The sequence below is a fragment of the Procambarus clarkii genome, chromosome 50, assembly GCF_040958095.1.
Source record: "Procambarus clarkii isolate CNS0578487 chromosome 50, FALCON_Pclarkii_2.0, whole genome shotgun sequence".
Classification (NCBI taxonomy): domain Eukaryota; kingdom Metazoa; phylum Arthropoda; class Malacostraca; order Decapoda; family Cambaridae; genus Procambarus; species Procambarus clarkii.
The window spans coordinates 1,642,096-1,664,933 of record NC_091199.1 but is presented as its reverse complement, the minus strand read 5'-3'; the positions used below and the strand labels follow the sequence as shown (position 1 = coordinate 1,664,933).

General features: G+C 43.7%; 1 protein-coding gene across 1 annotated transcript in view; it reads right to left on the bottom strand.

The window, feature by feature from the left end:
* The window catches only part of LOC123772633 (fibroleukin), a 337,231-nt gene that overhangs the window by 31,190 nt on the left and 283,203 nt on the right, over nt 1-22,838 (bottom strand). Inside the window, exons 7-9 of the mRNA XM_069303387.1 lie at nt 22,542-22,668; nt 20,734-20,855; nt 9,927-10,120 (exon numbers count right to left, since the gene is read on the bottom strand). Coding sequence (XP_069159488.1) covers nt 9,933-10,120; nt 20,734-20,855; nt 22,542-22,668 — 437 coding nt within the window. The 3' untranslated portion in view covers nt 9,927-9,932. The remainder of the gene's footprint in view (nt 1-9,926; nt 10,121-20,733; nt 20,856-22,541; nt 22,669-22,838) is intronic.

Here is a 22,838-nt window from a genome sequence, read left to right as displayed (position 1 = left end):
GGATAGGATAGGATAGGTCATTACAGGGGGTTAGGATTGTTCATTACAGGGGTGTTAGGATAGGTCATTACAAGGGGATTAGGATAGGTCATTACAGGGGGGTTAGGATAGGTCATTACAGGGGGGGTTAGGATAGGTCATTACAGGAGGTGTTAGGATAGGACATTACAGGGGGTGTTAGGATAGGTCATTACAGGGGAGTTAGGATAGGTCATTTCAGGGGGTTAAGATGGGTCATTACAGGGGGTTAGGATTGGTCATTACAGGGGATTAGGATTGGTCATTACAGGGGGTTAACATAGGTCATTACAAGGGGTTAGGATATTAATATCCTATATCATATTAATATCCCCTTTTGTTATGCCCATTCATCCACTTACTAGGGGCCTGACAGCTGAGTGGACAGCGCTCAGGATTCGTAGGCCTGAGGTTCCGGGTTCGATCCCCAGTGGAGGCAGTAATAAATGGGCAAAGTTTCTTTCACCCTGATGACCTGTTCACCTAGCAGTAAATAGGTACCTTGGAATTAGACAGCTGCTACGGGCTGCTTCCTGGGCATGTGTAAAAAAAAGGAGCCTGTTCGAGGACCGGGCCGCGGAGACGCTAAGCCCCGAAATCATCTCAAGATAACCTAGTTGTGCCCGAGGGGCTTGAGCTCTGCTCTTTCGGCCCACCTCTCAACTGTCAATCAATCAACTAACCACTAACTAACTATTTTATTTATCACACACACACACACCCAAGAAGCAGCCCGTAACTGATTTCAAACTCCCAGGTACCTATTTACTCCTAGGTAAGAGGAGCATCAGGGTGAAAGAAACTCTGGTAATTTGTCTCTGCCGGCGCCGGGAATCGAACCCGGGCCACAGGATTACGAATCCCGCATGCTGTTCAATCAGCTACCAGACCAGATAACGGGAGCACCAATGCCGGTCGACCGAGCGGACAGCTCACTGGACTTCTGATCCTGTGGTCCCGGGTTCGATCCCGGGCGCCGGCGAGAAACAATAGGCAGAGTTTCTTTCACCCTATGCCCCTGTTACCTAGCAGTAAAATAGGTACCTGGGAGTTAGTCAGCTATCATGGGCTGCTTCCTGGAGGTGGAGGCCTGGTCGAGGACTGGGCCACGGGGACACTAAAGCCCCAAAATCATCTCAAGATAAGATGGCAAAAGTTTGCCAATGGGTGCTCGCTCACGGGGTATTGCTTAGCCTACTTTCGGCATTGGTGTGGGGATGGGGGGGGGGGGAGACAGGCTTTTGGGCCTTATATGCATATACCCCCTGTATGGAATTACATTGCGAATAAATTGATACCAAAAGTGAACGATATAGCACGAAAATTGAGGAGACAAAACTGAAGTGTATAAAATTTTAGTGCTGTTCTGCACTCGTGGGTAACACTCGGACGATTTTTGGGTTTGGTGCCGGAGGCACGTTGGTCTTTTGGACCTTATATGCATATACCCCTGTAGGGAATTCTATTGCCAACCATATGATACCAAAATGAACGCTAACACAGAGCGAGCTGTCACACTTTCGCAAGTCCAATAATTTTTGGACTTGCCATCCACGGAGGGAACCTCTGACTCACTCCAAGCCTTTAGATTGGAGCTTGAGTCGTTAGTCATGGGACCCAGCCTTAAGGTTACTTTAAAGGGTGTGGATTCGTTAATTAAAGTTATTGTAAGACGCAAATTACCCAGTGAAAAACTGGATAAGTTGTGTACCTTCCATAACAAATCTTCCCTAACAGTTCAGGAGATTACAGGTTTATGCTCTCTTATAGAATAACAGAGAGCAAACACAGATGGTAAATCTACACCAAAACCTTCGTTAACCAGCCACAGTAAATCATTGAGTACACAAGCAGTACTCCAAATAAACCTAAAACATCTACCTCCACTCCAAGATGGAAACAAGACAGGGTGGGTACATGCAGTAGATCCCTCCAAACCTAGAGATTAATGTATCACCCAAGGTGGTGACTTCCGAAGGTCTGTAGGTTGGATGATGTGTTTGTTCTGTAATGAAGAACATTCTATATACAACTGCGCTAAGTACCCTGATCGTGCTACACGTGTAAAGCAACTCAAAGAGTTGCATAAATCCACAGGTGTCTGAGGTCAAATAACCCCCATACCTGTGCAGCCCAAATGGACATCTGCAATAGGTGCAATAAGGGTCAACACCATACAGCACTGTGTGGGGGCAAAAGACCAAGGTCTCCCAAACCCCAGGTGGAGGAAGAAACTTTCACTACAATACAGTTCTGTAAAGTACGTCAGGATGTGTCCTTTCAACAAAGTCTGATAATAACACAGCTTTGCCCACTGCCCAGCTACTCATCAGAAACAGAAGGTCCAAGGTCACCACTCGTGCGTTATTTGACCTAGGATTCCAAAAGACATTTGTCACACAGAAAGTAGCATATGATCTAAAACTAAAACCCGTTCGACAGGTGAAACTAAGTATATTAGGAGTTCCTGACTAACACAGGACCCCAAGTCTATAAAGTGGTCCAGCCATTAGTATATTTTGGCGGTTATGCCCCGAATTGTACAGGCCATTGTAGTAGACAAAATTCCATCTGACCAATATGTTTATGGTCTAGGGACAACAGACATATTCCTACAGGAAAAGGGAATTAAGTTGGCTGACAACAAAATAACATCTGATCACCTCTCCAACATGGGATTCCTTGTAGGTCATTACCATAAATTCATCGCTGAAAGTACTTAACGGCAGGGAATGAACCTGTTATTATCTGCGGGAGGCAATTTGCTCACTGGCCCAGAATTGAGTCTAAAGCATCCCACACCTGTAGACAACCAACAAGTCAACCCAATGATGGTTCCGTGACTAGGTAAACAGTCATCACTCAAATTCAGAGACGTAGATTATTTGACCAAGGATCCAAAATGACTTTTATCTCAAAGGAGTTGGTAGATGCCTTGAAACTCTAACCTGTATGAGAGACACGAATAGACATAGCAGGATTCCTGTTAGGAGGTTATGTCAGAACGATACAAGCTCTAGTAGTAGATAGATTCCCAACAGACCTGTATGTATATGGTCTAGGGGACAACAGTCAAATTCCTGAAAGAGAAGGGGATCAAATTAGCTGACAAAATCACATGAGACCAGAAGACATGGCAGGATGTGCAGAATACCCCCGTTGAAAAACAGAGGTGCAACTGGTACTCTGAGAGAGAACTCTATCAACATCAGAGGTCCGAGACTGTTCAACACGCTTCCACTACACATAAGGGGCATAACTGGCCGACCCCTCACAGTGTTTAAGAGAGAACTGGATAAGCACCTCCAAAGGATACCTGATCAACCAGGCTGTGACTCGTACATCAGGCTGCGAGCAGCCGCGTCCAACAGCCTGGTTGATCAGTCCGGCAACCAGGAGGCCTGGTCGACGACCGGGCCGCGGGGACGCCAAGCCCCGGAAGCACCTCAAGGTAACCTTAAGGTAACTTCTCCAATATTGGAATCCTTATGGGATCAGATGTCTACCATAAGTTTATCAAAGGAAAGGAAGAGAAACAGGGAATGAATTTGCTACCATCTGCAGGTGGCTATTTGCTAACAGACCCAGTATTACGACTGAAGCAACCCGCACCTGTAGAACACCAACATGCCAACCCAGTAATGGTTGCATGATTGGGAGAACAGTCTCCACTGCAATTCAGAGACATGTCCGAGGATGAGCTTGATCCCCCAGTACATAAATTATGGGACCTGGCAACTCTCGGCATTGTCCCTGAACAACCTAGCCCAGATGACGACTGGATTTATAAACAATACCTGGACTCAGTTATCTACAGAGATAATCAATACTGGGTCAGGTTACCATGGAAGCTGAAACACCCTCAGCAACCCGTCAACCATTTTATGGCACAAAACCAATTAAGAGCACAGGTGTTGCGCTTACAGAGACATCCTGAGAACTTAAAATTGTACCATGAAATAATACAGAAGCAGCTCGATGACAAATTTATCGAATTTGTCACAAATGATAACCCAAAGGAAGGACACTACATGCCACACCACCTTGTACTGAAAAATTCTGCTACTACCCCCACTACGGATAGTATTTAATTGCAGCGCTAAGACAAGGCAGAATAGTGTTTCGTTAAATGACTGCCTTCAAACTGGCCCTAGCCTGACACAAAGGCTATATGACTTGCTGTTAAAGTTCCGTATTAGGACTTACGCATATATGGCCAAAATCAGCAAGACTTTCCTTAGGGTAGGTCTCCAAGAAGAAGACCGTAACTTCACTAAGTTCCTATGGATCAAGGATCCTAACGATCCAAACAGTGAATTAATCACTTACAGGTTTGCATCTGTTTTGTTTGGCACCACGTCTTCACCATTTCTACCTTAGATACGCACTTGAAGAAGTCCAATAGCCCAAACAAAACAGAAATTAGCAATAACTTGTATGTGGACAATTTCCAAGGAACAATCAGCCGTGAGAGTTAACTGCTGAACATATACCACGAGGTCAATCGAGAATTAATGGGAGCAAATATGCCTCTCCAGTCGTGGGTCTCCAACAATGCCAAATTAAATCAACTGATTGCAACTGAATTTACCGACTACCCGGTACCCGAGAGGACAAAAGTACTAAGCTTTGAATGGCATACAACAACAGATCAGTTGACAATCAAGTCGGTGGAGCCAGATACCACTAACTTAACAATGAGAAAATTACTCTCACAAGTCAGCAAACCCTTCGATCCATTAGAACTATTAAGTCCAATCTTAATTAATGGAAAGTTGATAATGCAGGAATGTTGGCAACAAAAGATAGGCTGGGATGATCTTCTAACACCTACCTTACAAGAAAAATGGCAAGGGTTAGTGAAAGATTTAAGTATCCTAGACACTGTCAAATTCCCTCGGAACACAGTGAATGAAAAAGAACCAATTAAGCTACATGTATTCTGTGTTGCCTCAGGAAAGGCTTATGGCACAGTAGCTTACCTGGTCTTAAAAGGGCAAGCCAATTTGCTCACATCAAAGGCCAGAGTGGGACCTTAAAAGAAAAAATCATTGCCACAACTGGAATTAACAGCCTTACTGCTAGGTGTAAGATGGGCTCATTATCTGATCAAAGCCTTAAGCAACATCCACTTTGAAGAAACAGTGGTATGGTCAGATAATTAGGCAGTGCTACAGTGGGTTAAAAACAATAATAGTAAAAATCCTTACGTAAGTAACCGCGTTAAGGAAATACGAGAGTTGTCGGCAGGATATAAACTGAGATATGTACCCACCAAAGAGAATCCAGCAGACTATCTCTCCCGAGGCCTGACTTTACGACAATTAACAAAAGCAGAGATGTTGTTCAATGGTCCTCAGTGGCTAATCAGCTACCAGTGCCTTAAACAAAAGCCACAAGTCATTGTGACCAATTTCACTGTTCCCACTGAGAACCCAGAACTACCTCAGACTTTGGTAATTGATCCTAATCGGTACTCTGAACTGAACAAACTAATAGATGTCACCCAAGTAGTGTTTGATTTTCTAAAGAAAATAGGAATCAAGCATAAATTTCCTAGTGCCCTAAGGTACTGGGTCAAAAAGAGCTCAGACCGACACATTCGGGACAGAATTTGACAATGTTCCTAAGAAGCTACAAAATGATCTGGGTCTCTGGTTAGACACCGACAATTATAACATTATCAGATGCGGAGGCCGCTTACAGCATGCTGACATAGATCTGGAAGCAAAAAATCCAATATTGCTTCCTCGTCACCACATAGTAAGCAAATTAATTGTGTTACACATACACAAATACAACAATCTGCATGGTGGGGTATTAGATACTCTCACAGACTTCAGACAACAGTACTGGATACCCCAAGGTAGGCAGACTGTAAAATCAATAATTAAATCCTGTGTTATTTGCCAGAGATACAATGCCAGAGTGTGTCCATAGCCAGGCTCTCCTCCACTTACAAAGGAACGAGTTGTACATATTCGTCCCATTGAGACTACAGGAGTAGATTTCACAGGAGCACTAACATTAACAGGCACCAAGGACAAAAAACCAGTAACGGCCTATATCTGTCTTTTTACTTGTGCCACAACAAGGGCAGTCCATCTAGCAGTGACTCCCAATATAAGTGCCGAGGTATTCTTACAGGCTTTCCACAAGTTTGCTTCATGTAGATCCTGTCCTAAGTTAATGATCTCAGACAATGGGTCCAACTTAGTGGCAGGAGAAGCATGTCTGAGGAAAATCTGGACACACCCAAAGGTACGCACGGCCCTAAATCAACGGCAGTGCCACTGGAAATTGATACCTCCCAAGGCACGGAGGCTTCTATGAACGCATGATTTGGTACGGTGAAACATTCTCTACAGATATCCCTACACCGCCAAAAGATTGACTTACAGGAGCTCCAAACCATAGCCATAGAGATAGAAGTATTCGTTGCCTTGTAGGATACAATTTATAATTACCCAGTTCATGTTCTTACAGATCACCAACCATTAATTCCCTTGTTCAAAAATAAGAATCCAGTTGGAAAGTTTGCTAGATATTTGCTCACAATTCAAGAATTCGATCCCACCGCTGCCACCAGTATTCGTTGCCTTGTGGGGTTGAATATTAAACACAGTAGGCACTTCTGTAGATTTATTGAGTGAGGCAACAACGTGTATAACTGGCCAGTCGAGGTCCACCTACTCTGGGTCTGTGAGGGAACTGAGCCTGCTGGGAGCACGGCTGGTGTTTGTCTGTCTGGCATGACGTCAGAGGCCTACTCGCCTGTGATTGGTTATGTTCCAACTTGTCATAGAATTTGAGTATAACACCAGCACGAGTTAATAACCGACCACTTACCTACCTCTCTGATGATGTTTTGCAGCGTGAACCACTAAGTCCAGCTCATCTGATGTATGGGAGACCTTTCAGTACCCTTGTGTCCCTCACAGACAAGGAACCAGAGGATCCTTTCTATGTCCGAGAGAGTAATTTGGTTCAACGTTTTAAACATCTATCAGGGGTGATAAGTTGGTGGAATGACGTATAGACTCGAGAATACCTTACTGCTCTGAGGGAGTATCATTACGGGGCAAACAACCCCCTACAACAGAATTAACTTGAACCCTGGTGGACAGCGATGGGCCACGCTCAGAGTGACCTATAGGCCAAATAGTCTCTGTTCATCCAGACAGCCAGGGCATCTTGAGAATAGTGAAAGTAAAAAGCTGAGGCAACACTACTCTCAAAACATTAGAGAAATTAGTTCCTTTAGAACTGGCAGGAAAAGAAGACGTTCAACGACGTCCAGCACCCGAAACACCAGTACGGGACATCCGTCCCCTAAGAACTGCAGCACAAAAATGTAAACTAAAATTAAAGCAGCACTATAATTCTGAAGGAGAGGAATAAAGTGATTGCAGTCCTTACCGGGACTTCGACCCGTGTTCCTTCCCCCCGGAATTATGTCGGAATCTGACACACATAATAACATGAGTTATCCCCCTTAAAGAAAAGAGAATGGGTGATTCTGTGATGTCATCGATGCCACATATTTATTATTACTCTGATTTCTTTTAAACAATAGTGTAGTCTTTATACTTAATAAAAAAGTGTTCACTAAGACTGAATATAATTTCCATCACTAGGAATATAGCTTAACACTCTATTCCTTAAACATAAATAGAACCTCCAAACATTTGAGTTCGTCTCCCTCGGGAGTTTCCTCACGTAGACAGAATAACAACAAACAACATACTGTAGAGTGCTCTCTCCATATGAGCTGGTTTTACTCGTTAGACACCCAGACTACGTGTCAACAAGCGAGCAACCAGCACAACAGCCTCTCAACAACCACAGCAACACCAGTATCCGTCATACCAAGTATTTATAGTTTAATTTGGCCATTTTATTCATAAATAGGTAGGCGGTTATACTGTGGGATTAAACCCACTAACACGTACGTACTCAGCTCTACACACACATATTACATGTCATACCTGTATACATATGTTTAGGGAACCTTTATTAATTCCTTACATCCCAAACAGGTAATTGTGAGGGAAGTTAGTAAAGCAGGAAGCTGGCTCCCAACATATTTATAGAAATTGCTACCACTAGCAGTACATCAAGCCTTGCAGGCCTCCAGACAGCCGCCATTACGTGGCACTCAGAGACACAGGGCCACACCCAATTTTGATGCTACAATACACAGCCTTAGCAGGCCCCCATCAACAGGAACAGCTAGGGCCCCTTTTTTGTTCAATACTGTAGACATAGTATTAGTAGTTATAAATTTCATAACTGTGGTATAATAGTAGATTAGACCACCATATGTGGTATGAATTATAATTTATATATCAAAGACTAGGTAAACAATTTGTGGTTTTTCAAGGAGCCATCTCAAAGTGGTTTAAGCTACAAATTGTCCCTCCACATATGTGAGATAAATTCAAGCAGCTGAATCAGTACATACAGTCTACTTACTTACTTAATTACTTACTACTATCTAATTAACTAACTTATTACTAAGAACTAAGAGAAATAATCAAATAAAATATCATATTAAAGTCAATTTAAAAATAAATATTTGAGTATTTACAGAATTAAAAGGAATTAAAGCTGCTAGGATTATCCCACATCAGCCACTAATAGGTAAGCACTAGTAGGTATGGTACAAATAATTAAGCTCTAGTAGGATAGGCACTAATAGGTAAGCACTAGTAGGCAAGGCACTAATTGGTAAGCACTTGTAGGTAAGGCACTAATAGGTAAGCACTAGTAGGTAAGACACTAATAGGTAAGTAATAGTAGGTATGGCACTAATAGGTAAGTAATAGTAGGTATGGCACTAATAGGTAAGTAATTGTAGGTGTGGCACTAATAGGTAAGCACTCGTAGGTTAGGCGCTAATAGGTTAATCCCACCCCCTACTCACTACTTCTATCATATTACCACACCGCCACTTAATCATTAATAGGTAAGGCACTAATTGGTAAAAAAGTAATAGGTAAAGCTGTAATTGGTACGATGGTAATAGCAAAGGCAATATCAGGCAATCTTGTAATAGGTAAGGCACTATTAGTTAAGGCCCTAACGTGTAAGGAATTAGTAGGTAAGGTAATTATTGTTAAATTACTAATTGGTAAGGCACAAATAGGTAACGCAGCAATAGGCAAGGCTCTAATAGGTGGGGCAGTAATTGGTAAGGCAGTAATAGGTAAGGTGCTAATAAGCAAGGCACTAATAGGCAAGGCAGTAATAGGCATGTCACTAATAGCAAGGCCATTAGTCACTAATAGGTAAGGAATAACATGTAATGCGGTAATAGGTAAGGCAATAATAGTTAATACAATAGTAGGTATAACAGTAATAGATAAGCCAGTAATAGGTAAGAAATAACGTGTAGGCAGTAATAGATAAAGAGCTAATAGGGAAGGCAGTAATAGTTAAGGCAGTACTAGTTAACACAGTAGTAGGTATGGCAGTAATAGGCAAGGCAGTAATAGGTAAGGTGCTAATAGGGAAGGTATTAATAGGCAAGGCAGTAATAGGTAAGGTGCTAATAGGGAAGGTATTAATAGGCAAGGCAGTAATAGGCATGTCAGTAATAGCATGACAGTAAGAGGTAAGGAATAACATGTAATGCGGTAATAGGTAAGGCATTAATAGTTTACACAGTAGAAGGTAAGGCAGTAATAGGTAAGGCGTTAATAGACAAGGCAGTAATAGGCAAGGCAATGATAGGTAAGGCAGTAATAGGTAAGGAAGTAATAGGCAAGGCAGTAATAGGCAAGGCAATAATAGGTAAGGCAGTAATAGGCAAGGCAGTAATAGGCAAGGCAATAATAGGTAAGGCAGTAATAGGCAAGGCAGTAATAGGGATGCACCACGCCCAGCTCACCAGCACATTATCTTACCAACAATCACTGGTGACAAGCTGGGAAGTTCTGGGGTCGTATCATCATTTGTATCTGCCGGAGATACTCCCTGTCTCTGTCACCTGGCGTCCAGTATTTTGTGCTCATGTCACTATGGAGACTCGTGGCATCAACATCAGTGCACCCATTGTACCACCACCCGGCTTGGTTTATCTTGTACAGAGCACAGGACCCTGTGGGTGGAGACACCACACATATGGATTACAGAGTTTAGTGACATGTACACATGTTTACACACCTGCACGCACACGCAAACGCACGCACACACATGCACACACACACGCACACACCACTGAGCGGAAAACACTCGGGGATCGTAGTCCTAAGGGGCCCCTAGTTCGTTTCCCAGCCGAGGCAGAAACAAATGGACAAACCTTCGCTTACACTACACTACATTACACACAGAAATTACAACAGCGTGGTGAATCAAGCGAGCAAATCCACAAGGGCCGTGATGAGGGTTCGACCCCACATCCGAAAGGATCCCAGACGCGCCTTGCGGGGGAGGGGGGGGGGGGGGGGGGTTAGAAATAGCCTAAGCAACTTTATCTCTTTGACATGTATTTCTTTCTTGTCTCAATAAACATACTTGAATTTGAACTTGACGCGCCATAATCGACTGTGCCACGACATGGTAAAATAATTGCAACCGGGAGTTCACCTGCCCTCACACGGATCTTGCAGTCTCTCCGAGACACAAACCTGGGTTTAAACAATTCCTCCATGCACCCGAGCTCTGTCAATAACCTGTTCTACCTCTTCGCCCTTACTTCATTACACACAGAAATCACAATAGCGTGATGCATCATAAGAACTAATCCACAAGGGCCGTAATGAGGGTTCGAACCTACGTCCGAGAGGATCCCAGAAGCACTTTAATCGACTATGCCATGACATGGTAAAAGAATTGCTTCCGACACGGTAAAAGAATTGCAACCGGGAGTTCAACTGCCCTTACACAGGCGATATGAGCCCCAGCGTGTCACGGAAGGGCGCGTCAATTCCGAAAAGCGTATACTCTCTTCAACTTTGTCACCTCAATTTTCGTTCTACGAGATTAAATTTGGTATCATTGTGTTCGCAATAAAATTCTCTACAGCACTAAATGCATATAAACTCCAAAAGCCCGGCTAATTACCCGCAACCAGCAGAGAAAGTGCGAACGAGTTACCCGGGAGCACGCAAACGCGATAAAATGTGTTCACTCTTTTCACTCTGGTCACCTCAATTTTCGTCCTAGGTCTTTCATTTTGGTCTCAATGGATTCGTAATAGAATTCTCTAGAGGAATATTAGCATATAAAATAAAAAACCTGGTTACGCTCCAACCGCCGACGAGTTGAAGACGGGCCACGCGTTAGCCATGAGTGAGTGCTCAGACGCCTTCCTGCTACAATCCCAATTCCTGCCCACATATGTTTAGTATTATTTCCTGGTGGTAATCTCAATTTTCGTGTTACAGCGCTCATTTAGGTATGAAAATGTTCCTAATAGAATTCTTCAGATGGATATGTGCATATAAGGGCCAATTGAAGAACAACATTGCCTGTACAATACGGGAAACCGGCAAATACCCATCAAGATCGTCAGTCCCATATATCTAGCAATTTCCTTCACTGTCACTGGTTGCCATCTGTGCTTTGTACTTTGCCCAGTACCTGCCTTATTTTGGGAAGCATATAAATTTGTTTCATAGGCAATATATTTCACCAATTTTTGTGTCAGAAAGAGTTGAATGAATCCAAGAACAGTGGTAGGTACAGGAACAGTCAAGCCTGGTGTACCTGTAAAATTGTCCACAAAGGGTGCAGTATTGTCACTACACCATCCATCATCAGAATCTGTTGGTGCTGGGGTACGTGTGGTACGTCTGGCTCTAGCACGAGCTCCAGTACCGCACCGTGCACGAGTGGCAATCTCGACCTCAGACTCCTCACTGTCCTCACTTTCATCACTATCAAAATCCTCATCGGCCGTCTCTGTTTCTAAATGTTCACTACTTGCATCAGTATCAATACCAACATCAGTTTCATCACTAGATGACCCAGACAAATCGTCAAATACAGCCTGAAACTTAGAGGGAGTTAGTCTCACATGCTTGTACTTCTCCTGTACACTACTCAGCTTCTGTTTTTCACGCCTTTCTTTCGCAATTTTCTTCCTGGAAGGGCCTTGTTCATGATCACTATCCATCGTGGAGTAAGCGTAGATAATTTCTGAAGCCGCAGTAAGAAATATAGCCACGGAAAATAGCCGAAATGTTCACACGTTTGAGACGCGAGGGGAGGCAACACCGGTCACAACAGTGGAGCGAAAACAATGGGCCGACGGCGATTGCTGCGCCGCCTGCGGGCCACTAGGCGCAACAAAGAAAATGGGAAGACATCGGCGCGCATTTTAAAACCAGTCCCAAAAAAATCTGATAAAAACCTGATTTTTGGCGAATTTTTAAAGTGGATGACGCACAGCTGCGTCATCCCCGGCATTACCGCCAGTAAACGGATGACGCAATGCTGCGTCATCCCCGAGCGAAAGTGTTAGCTAAATGAATTGTGGGGTTCAGTCCCTGAGCCCATTATGTGCCTCTGTAACCCTTTCCACTACCGCCCACAAGATGGGTATGGGGTGCATAATAAATGAACTAAACTAACTAACTCATATTGAACTGTTCCATCTCATGTTGGAATAGTGCTCAACGAGGTGGCGGATGACTTGGCCAAACGTGCCACATCAAAACCTGAAGTTGACATTGAATGTGAATACACAATGAGACAAATAAGAAGCAAAATCAGAAATATTCAGGCACAGGCGGGAGTGGAGAGGAGAGAGATAATGTATGAGAGAAGTCAAACCATGCAACACTACATGTATGTGAGTCAAAACACCCATTTCACTTATGGTAAAAGGAGAAATGCTTGGAGTGACTCTGTGTACATGCGGCTCAGGCTTGGGTACAAATATTACCGGGAATATGGGATAGATGTTCATGATAACGACACGAAGTGTAAACTATGTGGTATGTTAAGGTCTCACACCCTGGTCCATTATGTTCTTGATTGTCCGTTGATTAATGTATATAGAAACACTGAGATAAGGACTGTTCCTGAACAAATAGCCTGGATGTGTCACAACGGAAAGGTTGATGATATTCTTGTGAGATATAAGAATTTTGCACCAAGACTGTAATATTTTGTTGAATTATCTGCAGGTGTCTTGCAAATTGTCTATACAGTATACCTAGGTCATAAAAGTATTTGTGTGTACGTCTGATAACATACTACTTGTGAAGGAGGAAATGTATATGTTTATCTCTCAGAATGTTTGGTAATATGTTTATTTGTGATGTGTGTCTATGTATGTTTTAACACGTTGTACTGAATGGGGTGAGAATAGCTTGAGCTACCTCATCCCTTTGTTTTTCATGCCCCAAACGCTTTGCGTAATAGTAGCTTTAGGCATTGTATGTACTAGCCCTATCTATGAACTCATTACTCTTTGTAAAATCTCTTGTATGCTTGTATGTATGTACCTTACCTAAATAAACATTTGATTTGATTTGAGTATTATAAACAACAGAGGTCCCAGGACAGAGCTTTGAGGTATTCAACCTACAACATTTTCCAACTCTGACTTAACCCCATTTATACTAACTCTGTTGAGCATTGACCATTTATACATCAACTCTGTTGATGTGAGCACTTAATTGGTGGTCAGTGGTGGAGCTTAATTCTTAAAAAGCAATATATTCTTTCAATCGTGATTTAGGTTAGTCTGCCGTTTAAAGAAAAAAAGAGCATATCGATGGTATATCACAGAAAACGAATTTATCATAAACTCATGTATTTGTCTTATTATATTGAACTGCATTCATATTTTTAATATATAACAATATGAATATCCAAATTTCTGTAAATCCCCTACCATGTTGGAATCTGTGGAAATGAATGAGCAAATGTGCTGGCTGAAGGCGCTGAAGGAAACCACATTGGTTTCATTTTGGATACAAATGTCCATGGAGATTCAGAATGGAAACTAATTATATAGTTGAACCTGCAGAGAGGAGTTTAAGAATCTGTGTTGAGAGTGATGGACACAGCCTTCACAATTATACTTCAGAGAATGTAAACATCTAAGAGTCATTAGAAATATGTGTAGAATAATAAACCCTACATTGTTTGAGTTAGGGAAAACACCATTTGTCATATAAATACTAGCTGTTCCTAAAGATTCACCCATTTTGCACCAGCAAGATAACATATAAGATTTTCTGGGTTGACGAATGTTAATCTTCTTGTTTGATAAACTGTGCACTTGAGACATAGTTAATAAGAACACGCCAATATATAAGACAACAAAAAGTTTTCAGATTCTTTCACACCTCTTTCCAGCAACTTTTATAATTTATATAAATTATTTTAGGGAATAATACATAAATTATATATTTAAACATGATATTAGTGTTTATTGGAATGCATAAGGAGTCAAATTGTGTAAAAAGAGCGATTTTTAGAAAATTTTGAAAACTATTTTTTTCTGATCATATATTATAACTAAATGGATTTTGAACGTTTCACTGAGCCAATATATATCATTCACAATTTATTAATGAATTTTACAAAATAACACCATGAATCTTATCTTTAAACATGTAAAAACTATTTGTAATACATTAGGAACAAAATAGTTGTAGAAAAACAAATTATTATAAAACCTTTGAGTTTGGATTTTTTGATTAAAAGTTTCTCAAAGGCTCTCCTGCACCATTCTCAATGCAAATCATTCCCACACCTATGGGAAGAGATAGACGAACGTTTCCTAGATGATTTGTGTTTGCTGGGTCTCTCTCTATCTCTCTCTATCTCTCTCTATCTCTCTCTCTCTCTCTCTCTCTCTCTCTCTCTCTCTCTCTCTCTCTCTCTCTCTCTCTCTCTCTCTCTCTCTCTCTCTCTCTCTCTCTCTCTCTCTCTCTCTCTCTCTCTCTCTCTCTTTCTCTCTCTCTCTCTCTCTCTCTCTCTCTCTCTCTTAGGGAAAAACATGACAGGCAGACAAACTCAGGGAGACAAAGGCAGGGTGACATATATGGCAGGAACAAACCCAGAGGAAGGGGAGGGACAGGATTCCTTGATTAGGGAGACATTTGCACAAATGTGGAGTGAATTCAGTGAAAAAATATTGCCGGAATAACCATGGACATCTTCAAGAGAAAACTGGACTGTTTTCTAAGAAAAGTTCTGGATCAACCGGGCTGTGGTGGGTATGTGAGCCTGCGAGCTGCTCCAAGCAACAGCCTGGTGGACCAAACTCTCACAAGTCAAGCCTGGATTCGGGCCAGGCTTGGAGAGTAGAAGAACTTCCAGAACCCCATCAAGCAGATATCAAGCAGGTAAAGACTCAGGGCAATGAGGGAGATAGTAACCAGCCTGCAGGTTGAGCTAAAGGCAGCAAAGGAGGAAATAAGAAGCCTGAAAGAGAATCCTCCCTAATACCAGACACAAACCATCCCTCAGGGAGATGGTAATGTTCCTGTAGAGGGGACTTCTAAAATACAACCCTAATATGCAGACTTGTTTAAAAAAGAACCCTGAAGCTAGGTCTGCAGTTTGGGAAGTTGCCATGGAAGTGTCTTCTTCTCATGAAGCAGCTAGATGTACTAGCTGGCTGATAGAGAAAAAAAGAGCAGGAGTAAGAGTAGGCATTAAAGAGCAAACACGAACCAGTCCAGCGGAGTGGAGAGACAAGGACAAAAAAGAAGTTAATGAGACCCTTAAAGGGGTAAAGATGGAGAGAGCTGACCAGAATATTAAAAAAGGTTTTTAGGCTCAGGCAGTAAAACAAGGAAAGAGACCGATTGATAAAGGTGGTATTCACAAGTGAGAATAAAAATGAGGACCTGTTAGCAAAAAAGAGTGGACTAGCAAATTTACTGAAGTTCAAAAAAGTACTCCTGCAGAGGGATATGACAAGGTACGAGAGAATGAGGGCAGCAGCCATGAGGAAGGAGCGCAGAGAAAAAGAAAAGAATCAGGGAACCACAACCCTGAATGCTACAATCTCAGAGGGGAGTGGGGAACTCTCCACTAGCAGTTCAACAGCCTCAGTGAGAGAAGCACCACCCCTAAGTTTCACCTAATAGACGTCCTATCTGCCTCAACCCCTATCTAACCCCCCTTTCCAGGTGCCCATCTAGGGCACCCTCACCCCACTGCCCCCCTCCCCAAGTCCACCCTTCTCCCCCACCCCCCAAGGCCTCCATTATTCCCCATGCCCTCTCTTCTCCCTCACCCTCAAGCCTCTCTCTCTCTCTCTCTCTCTCTCTCTCTCTCTCTCTCTCTCTCTCTCTCTCTCTCTCTCTCTCTCTCTCTCTCTCTCTCTCTCTCTCTCTCTCTCTCTCTCTCTCTCTCTCTCTTAGGGAAAAACATGACAGGCAGACAAACTCAGGGAGACGAAGGCAGGGTGACATATATGGCAGGAACAAACCCAGAGGAAGGGGAGGGACAGGATTCCTTGATTAGGGAGACATTTGCACAAATGTGGAGTGAATTCAGTGAAAAAATATTGCCGGAATAACCATGGACATCTTCAAGAGAAAACTGGACTGTTTTCTAAGAAAAGTTCTGGATCAACCGGGCTGTGGTGGGTATGTGAGCCTGCGAGCCGCTCCAAGCAACAGCCTGGTGGACCAAACTCTCACAAGTCAAGCCTGGATTCGGGCCAGGCTTGGAGAGTAGAAGAACTTCCAGAACCCCATCAAGCAGATATCAAGCAGGTAAAGACTCAGGGCAATGAGGGAGATAGTAACCAGCCTGCAGGTTGAGCTAAAGGCAGCAAAGGAGGAAATAAGAAGCCTGAAAGAGAATCCTCCCTAATACCAGACACAAACCATCCCTCAGGGAGATGGTAATGTTCCTGTAGAGGGGACTTCTAAAATACAACCCTAATATGCAGACTTGTTTAAAAAAGAACCCTGAAGCTAGGTCTGCAGTTTGGGAAGTTGCCATGGAAGTGTCTTCTTCTCATGAAGCAGCTAGATGTACTAGCTGGCTGATAGAGAAAAAAAGAGCAGGAGTAAGAGTAGGCATTAAAGAGCAAACACGAACCAGTCCAGCGGAGTGGAGAGACAAGGACAAAAAAGAAGTTAATGAGATCCTTAAAGGGGTAAAGATGGAGAGAGCTGACCAGAATATTAAAAAAGGTTTTTAGGCTCAGGCAGTAAAACAAGGAAAGAGACCGATTGATAAAGGTGGTATTCACAAGTGAGAATAAAAATGAGGACCTGTTAGCAAAAAAGAGTGGACTAGCAAATTTACTGAAGTTCAAAAAAGTACTCCTGCAGAGGGATATGACAAGGTACGAGAGAATGAGGGCAGCAGCCATGAGGAAGGAGCGCAGAGAAAAAGAAAAGAATCAGGGAACCACAACCCTGAATGCTACAATCTCAGAGGGGAGTGGGGAACTCTCCACTAGCAGTTCAACAGCCTCAGTGAGAGAAGCACCACCCCTAACTTTCACCTAATAGACGTCCTATCTGCCTCAACCCCTATCTAACCCCCCTTTCCAGGTGCCCATCTAGGGCACCCTCACCCCACTGCCCCCCTCCCCAAGTCCACCCTTCTCCCCCACCCCCCAAGGCCTCCATTATTCCCCATGCCCTCTCTTCTCCCTCACCCTCAAGCCCTCCATTTACCCCCACCCCTCTAGGCCCTCCAATCTCCCCCACTCCCCTAAGCCCTCCATTCTTCCTCACCCCCCCCCCCCCACAACCCTCCCTTCCCCCACACACTCTGTGAGGGAATGGAATTCCCAGCTAGTTTTTGTAGATTATGTTAGAGTGTAGGGTGTACTCTAGCGCTCTAGACAAGAAGTTCACACACACTACAAGTCCTCGTGGGAAGTCTAAAGAGAGACTATGCTTTGGGCTGTTCATTAAGACTATGATGGAGTCTGTAACTGCTCTGTGGAAGGAGTTACAGCTTTTTACACGTTTTACTTAAAAAATGTGTGTAGAGGAGAGTGAGGTATAGGCTCGGTGCCTCCCCCACACTAGATGATGTCGCCTTCCCTGTCCTGCTGCCCAGTGACGTCACATGGCTCCGCGTGGCCAAGGACGTCCCTGATTGGGCCAGGCACCTTGGCATCTAGTAGGCGCTTGGACGCCAAGTCCTGTGATTGGAAGAGGCATCTTGTGGGCCTGCCAGCTTCCCTCTCATTGGGAGAGTTCAAAAAACAGAGAGGCGGACCAGCACGTTGGTCCTGCATCTGGCGGAAAGATTCAGTAGGAAGCCAGCAGTTACCTAGGGTGGAGGTGTTGTGGGAGGATGAGAAAGGCCACCCAGCCTCCATCCACCATGGGCGTTCCCCTCGGTTTTCTTCCCATTTGTTGATTCCCATCATGAGGTGTGTCAGAATCCACCTTAAGCGATAGTGGGGAGGAGAGGAATCGTCAAGGGAATGGAGACAAGAAGAAATTGTGAGTGTCTCACACACGTGCATCTCGGCAGGGCCACCAGCCTGTCTTTGTGATCCTTGTGATCTGCCTGTATCGTGTCATCTGTGTTATTGACTGAAATGTTTGGCAGGAAGTAGAACCGGGGATGGTTTCTCAAGTGGTAGAGTGGAATTTTGCAGTGGAAGTGCAGTGGAATTTTGTAAAATTATCTGTCCGTGTTGGGACATTGAATTCTACCTCACCTACATCGCCATTACGTGCACACCAGCATGCCCTGTGTCCAAGCACCACCCTGCTCTTTGCGTGTGTGGGTGTATGCGCGCGCGCGCGTTCACAAAGCCTACACACCAATTGTGTATGCCTGAGGGCTACACAGCCAGCCTACGCCACGCCTCATCTTGGCAGCAGCGCCAGCATCGTCTCACATCACCCTGTGGCTACACCTTATGGCTACATTGGGTCTATGCACGTGGTTATGGCAGAACCACGTGTGAGGAGTTGGGTGATCTTCAGCTTCAGTGCTTCAGCCAGTGGAGTGAATGAGGAGAGTGATGACGTGAGTACTCAAATTTATGTATTGGTGCAGTTGTCTCAGCGCTGATGTTAAATCAGATACCAGCTGTGGTTGTCCCAAGCACCTGCTAGGTGAGGGAAGCCAGTTGCAGAGGCGCACCATTATTGACGTCAAATAGCAGCTGTGGGAGGTCACAGACTGTCTGTAAGGACTGAGTGTGTATGATATAAACATTAACACAATTTGATGTATATGTAGTACAAATTGTGTGTTGACTGTCTCGGTTATGTATACCATTCTGTGTGGAGATTTCATATATATATATATATATATATATATATATATATATATATATATATATATATATATATATATATATATATATATATATATATATGTCGTACCTAGTAGCCAGAACTCACTTTTCAGCCTACTATGCAAGGCCCGATTTGCCTAATAAGCCAAGTTTTCATGAATTAATATATTTTCTCTAATTTTTTTCTTATGAAATGATAAAGCAACCCATTTCATTATGTAAGAGGTCAATTTTTTTTTATTGGAGTTAAAATTAATGTAGATATATGACCGAACCTAACCAACCCTACCTAACCTAACCTAACCTATCTTTATAGGTTAGGTTAGGTTAGGTAGCCGAAAAAGTTAGGTTAGGTTAGGTTAGGTTGGTTAGGTAGTCGAAAAGCAATTAATTCATGAAAACTTGGCTTATTAGGCAAATCGGGCCTTGCATAGTAGGCTCAGAAGTGAGTTCTGGCTACTAGGTACGACATATATATATATATATATATATATATATATATATATATATATATATGTCGTACCTAGTAGCCAGAACGCACGTCTCAGCCTACTATGCAATGCCCGATTTGCCTAATTAGCCAAGTTTTCCTGAATTAATATAATTTCTCAATTTTTTTTCTTATGAAATGATAAAACTACCCATTTCATTATGTATGAGGTCAATTTTTTGTTATTGGAGTTCAAATTAACGTAGATATATGACCGAACCTAACCAACCCTACCTAACCTAACCTATCTTTATAGGTCAGGTTAGGTAGCCAAAAAAGTTAGGTTAGGTTAGGTTAGGTAGGTTAGGTAGTCGAAAAACAATTAATTCATGAAAACTTGGCTTATTAGGCAAATCGGGCCTTGCATAGTAGGCTGAGAAGTGCGTTCTGGCTACTAGGTACGACATACATATATATATATACACACATATATATATATATATATATATATATATATATATATATATATATATATATATATATATATATATATATATATATTGTTACGGCCCTCTAGGGTCGCAACTGGGTTCTTTCTCTGATATTAGTAGAGTTTGGGTATCCGGCCCCAAGCTAGTAGTGGCTTTCAAGCCACTGATGGCTTCCCCTGTTACCTAGCAGTAAATAGGTACCTGGGAGCTAGTCAGCTGTCATGGGCTGCTTCCTGGGGTGTGTGTGTGTGTGAATGTGTAGTGTGGATAGTTGAGAGGCGGGATGAAAGAGCAAAGCTCAACCCCCACAAGCACAACTAGGTGAATACAACTAGGTAAATACAACTAGGTAAATACACAACCCAGGATGAACAACAATTGTCTTCCTGGTTCAGTTGTTAGTTTAGGTCATTTTCCCCGCCGTGTACTAATATAATCATCAAGTGATAAACTTAACTTTATTACATTATACATATGGTCTCTTAAAGAGGAAAGTAAACAACATTTCCTACAGAAATATAAATTGTTACTGGTGGACAATAAAGACGATATCCTCGCCCCAAGACGTGATCTGTGAAGACTAAACTTACATTCCCAGAGATCATTGTCTCTGTCGATGGTGGAGAACTTCATTCCACTGATGTTGTGGTGCCGTACAAGGACGTCCCCCATGGTACTCTCTCCCTGGTACCCGTCCACCAGCAGCTGGTACCTGGTCCATGGTAGGAGATGGTGAGAGCTAACTAGTACCACAAAGGAAGTCGTGTTAGTACCTGGTCCATGGTAAGAGATGAGAGAGGTACCAGGCAACACACAGTTCAGTTAGAGGTACAGGTACCTGGTCCATGGAAGGAGATGAGAGAGGTACCAGGCAACACACACAGAGATGCAGGTACCTGGTCCATGGAAGGAGATGAACGAGGTACCAGGCAACACAGAGTTAGAGGTGCAGGTACCTGGCCCATGGAAGGAGATGAGAGAGGTACCAGGCAACACACAGTTCAGTTAGAGGTACAGGTACCTGGTCCATGGTAGGAGATGAGAGAGCACAAGCTGCAGCACAAGCTGCAGCACTACAAGCACCACAGTCAGCAGCACAAGCAGTAGCATTACAAGCACCACGGTCAGCAGCACAAGCAGTAGCATTACAAGCACCACAGTCAGCAGCACAAGCAGTAGCATTACAAGCACCACAGTCAGCAGCACAAGCTGCAGCACTACAAGCACCACAGTCAGCAGCACAAGCAGTAGCATTACAAGCACCACAGTCAGCAGCACAAGCAATAGCATTACAAGCACCACAGTCAGCAGCACAAGCAGTAGCATTACAAGCACCACAGTCAGCAGCACAAGCAGTAGCACTACAAGCACCACGGTCAGCAGCACAAGCAATAGCACTACAAGCACCACGGTCAGCAGCACAAGCAGTAGCACTACAAGCACCACGGTCAGCAGCACAAGCAGTAGCATTACAAGCACCACAGTCAGCAGCACAAGCAGTAGCACTACAAGCACCACAGTCAGCAGCACAAGCAGTAGCATTACAAGCAACACAGTCAGCAGCACAAGCAGTAGCACTACAAGCAACACAGTCAGCAGCACAAGCAGTAGCATTACAAGCACCACAGTCAGCAGCACAAGCAGTAGCACTACAAGCAACACAGTCAGCAGCACAAGCAGTAGCATTACAAGCACCACAGTCATCAGCACAAGCAGTAGCATTACAAGCACCACAGTCAGCAGCACAAGCAGTAGCATTACAAGCACCACAGTCAGCAGCACAAGCAGTAGCATTACAAGCACCACAGTCAGCAGCAAAAGCAGTAGCATTACAAGCACCACAGTCAGCAGCACAAGCTGCAGCACAACAAGCACCACAGTCAGCAGCACAAGCAGTAGCACTACAAGCACCACAGTCAGCAGCACAAGCAGTAGCATTACAAGCACCACGGTCAGCAGCACAAGCAGTAGCATTACAAGCACTACAGTCAGCAGCTCTATAGTGCCAGTCAGCCGCCATATTGTTTACAAGTCTTCGTGAGTGACAAAAGGTCATTGAATCACCAGAACGAAACAGACTGGTATCAGGTAACACCTGGTGACAAGGTGAGATTCAGATCATCTTTGAGATCATCAAGCTGATGAGTCAAAGTGAGATCATCAAACACCAGCAACAGTAACAACAGCAGCACCAGCAACAGTATCATCAGCAGCACCAGCAACAGTAACAACAGCAGCAACAGTAACAACAACAGCAGCACCAGCAACAGTAACAACAGCAGCAACAGTAACAACAACAGCAGCACCAGCAACAGTAACAACAGCAGCAACAGTAACAACAGCAGCAACAGTAACGACAACAGCAACAGTAGCAACAGAGGGAAGGAGCAAGACTCACCCGGTACTCTCGCTGGCGACGCTGAAGGTGGACCAGAGCGCCCAGCGGTGATCATCCTGGTTGTTGGTGGCGGCCAGACCCACTGTCTGGGGCGAGGGCTGCGTCAGCTGGTGCACCGCCTCCGTCCCTGTCACAGATGGTAATATAGTCCTCCGTCCCTGTCACAGATGGTAATATAGTCCTCCGTCCCTGTCACAGATGGTAATATAGTCCTCCGTCCCTGTCACAGATGGTAATATAGTCCTCCGTCCCTGTCACAGATGGTAATATAGTCCTCCCTCCCTGTCACAGATGGTA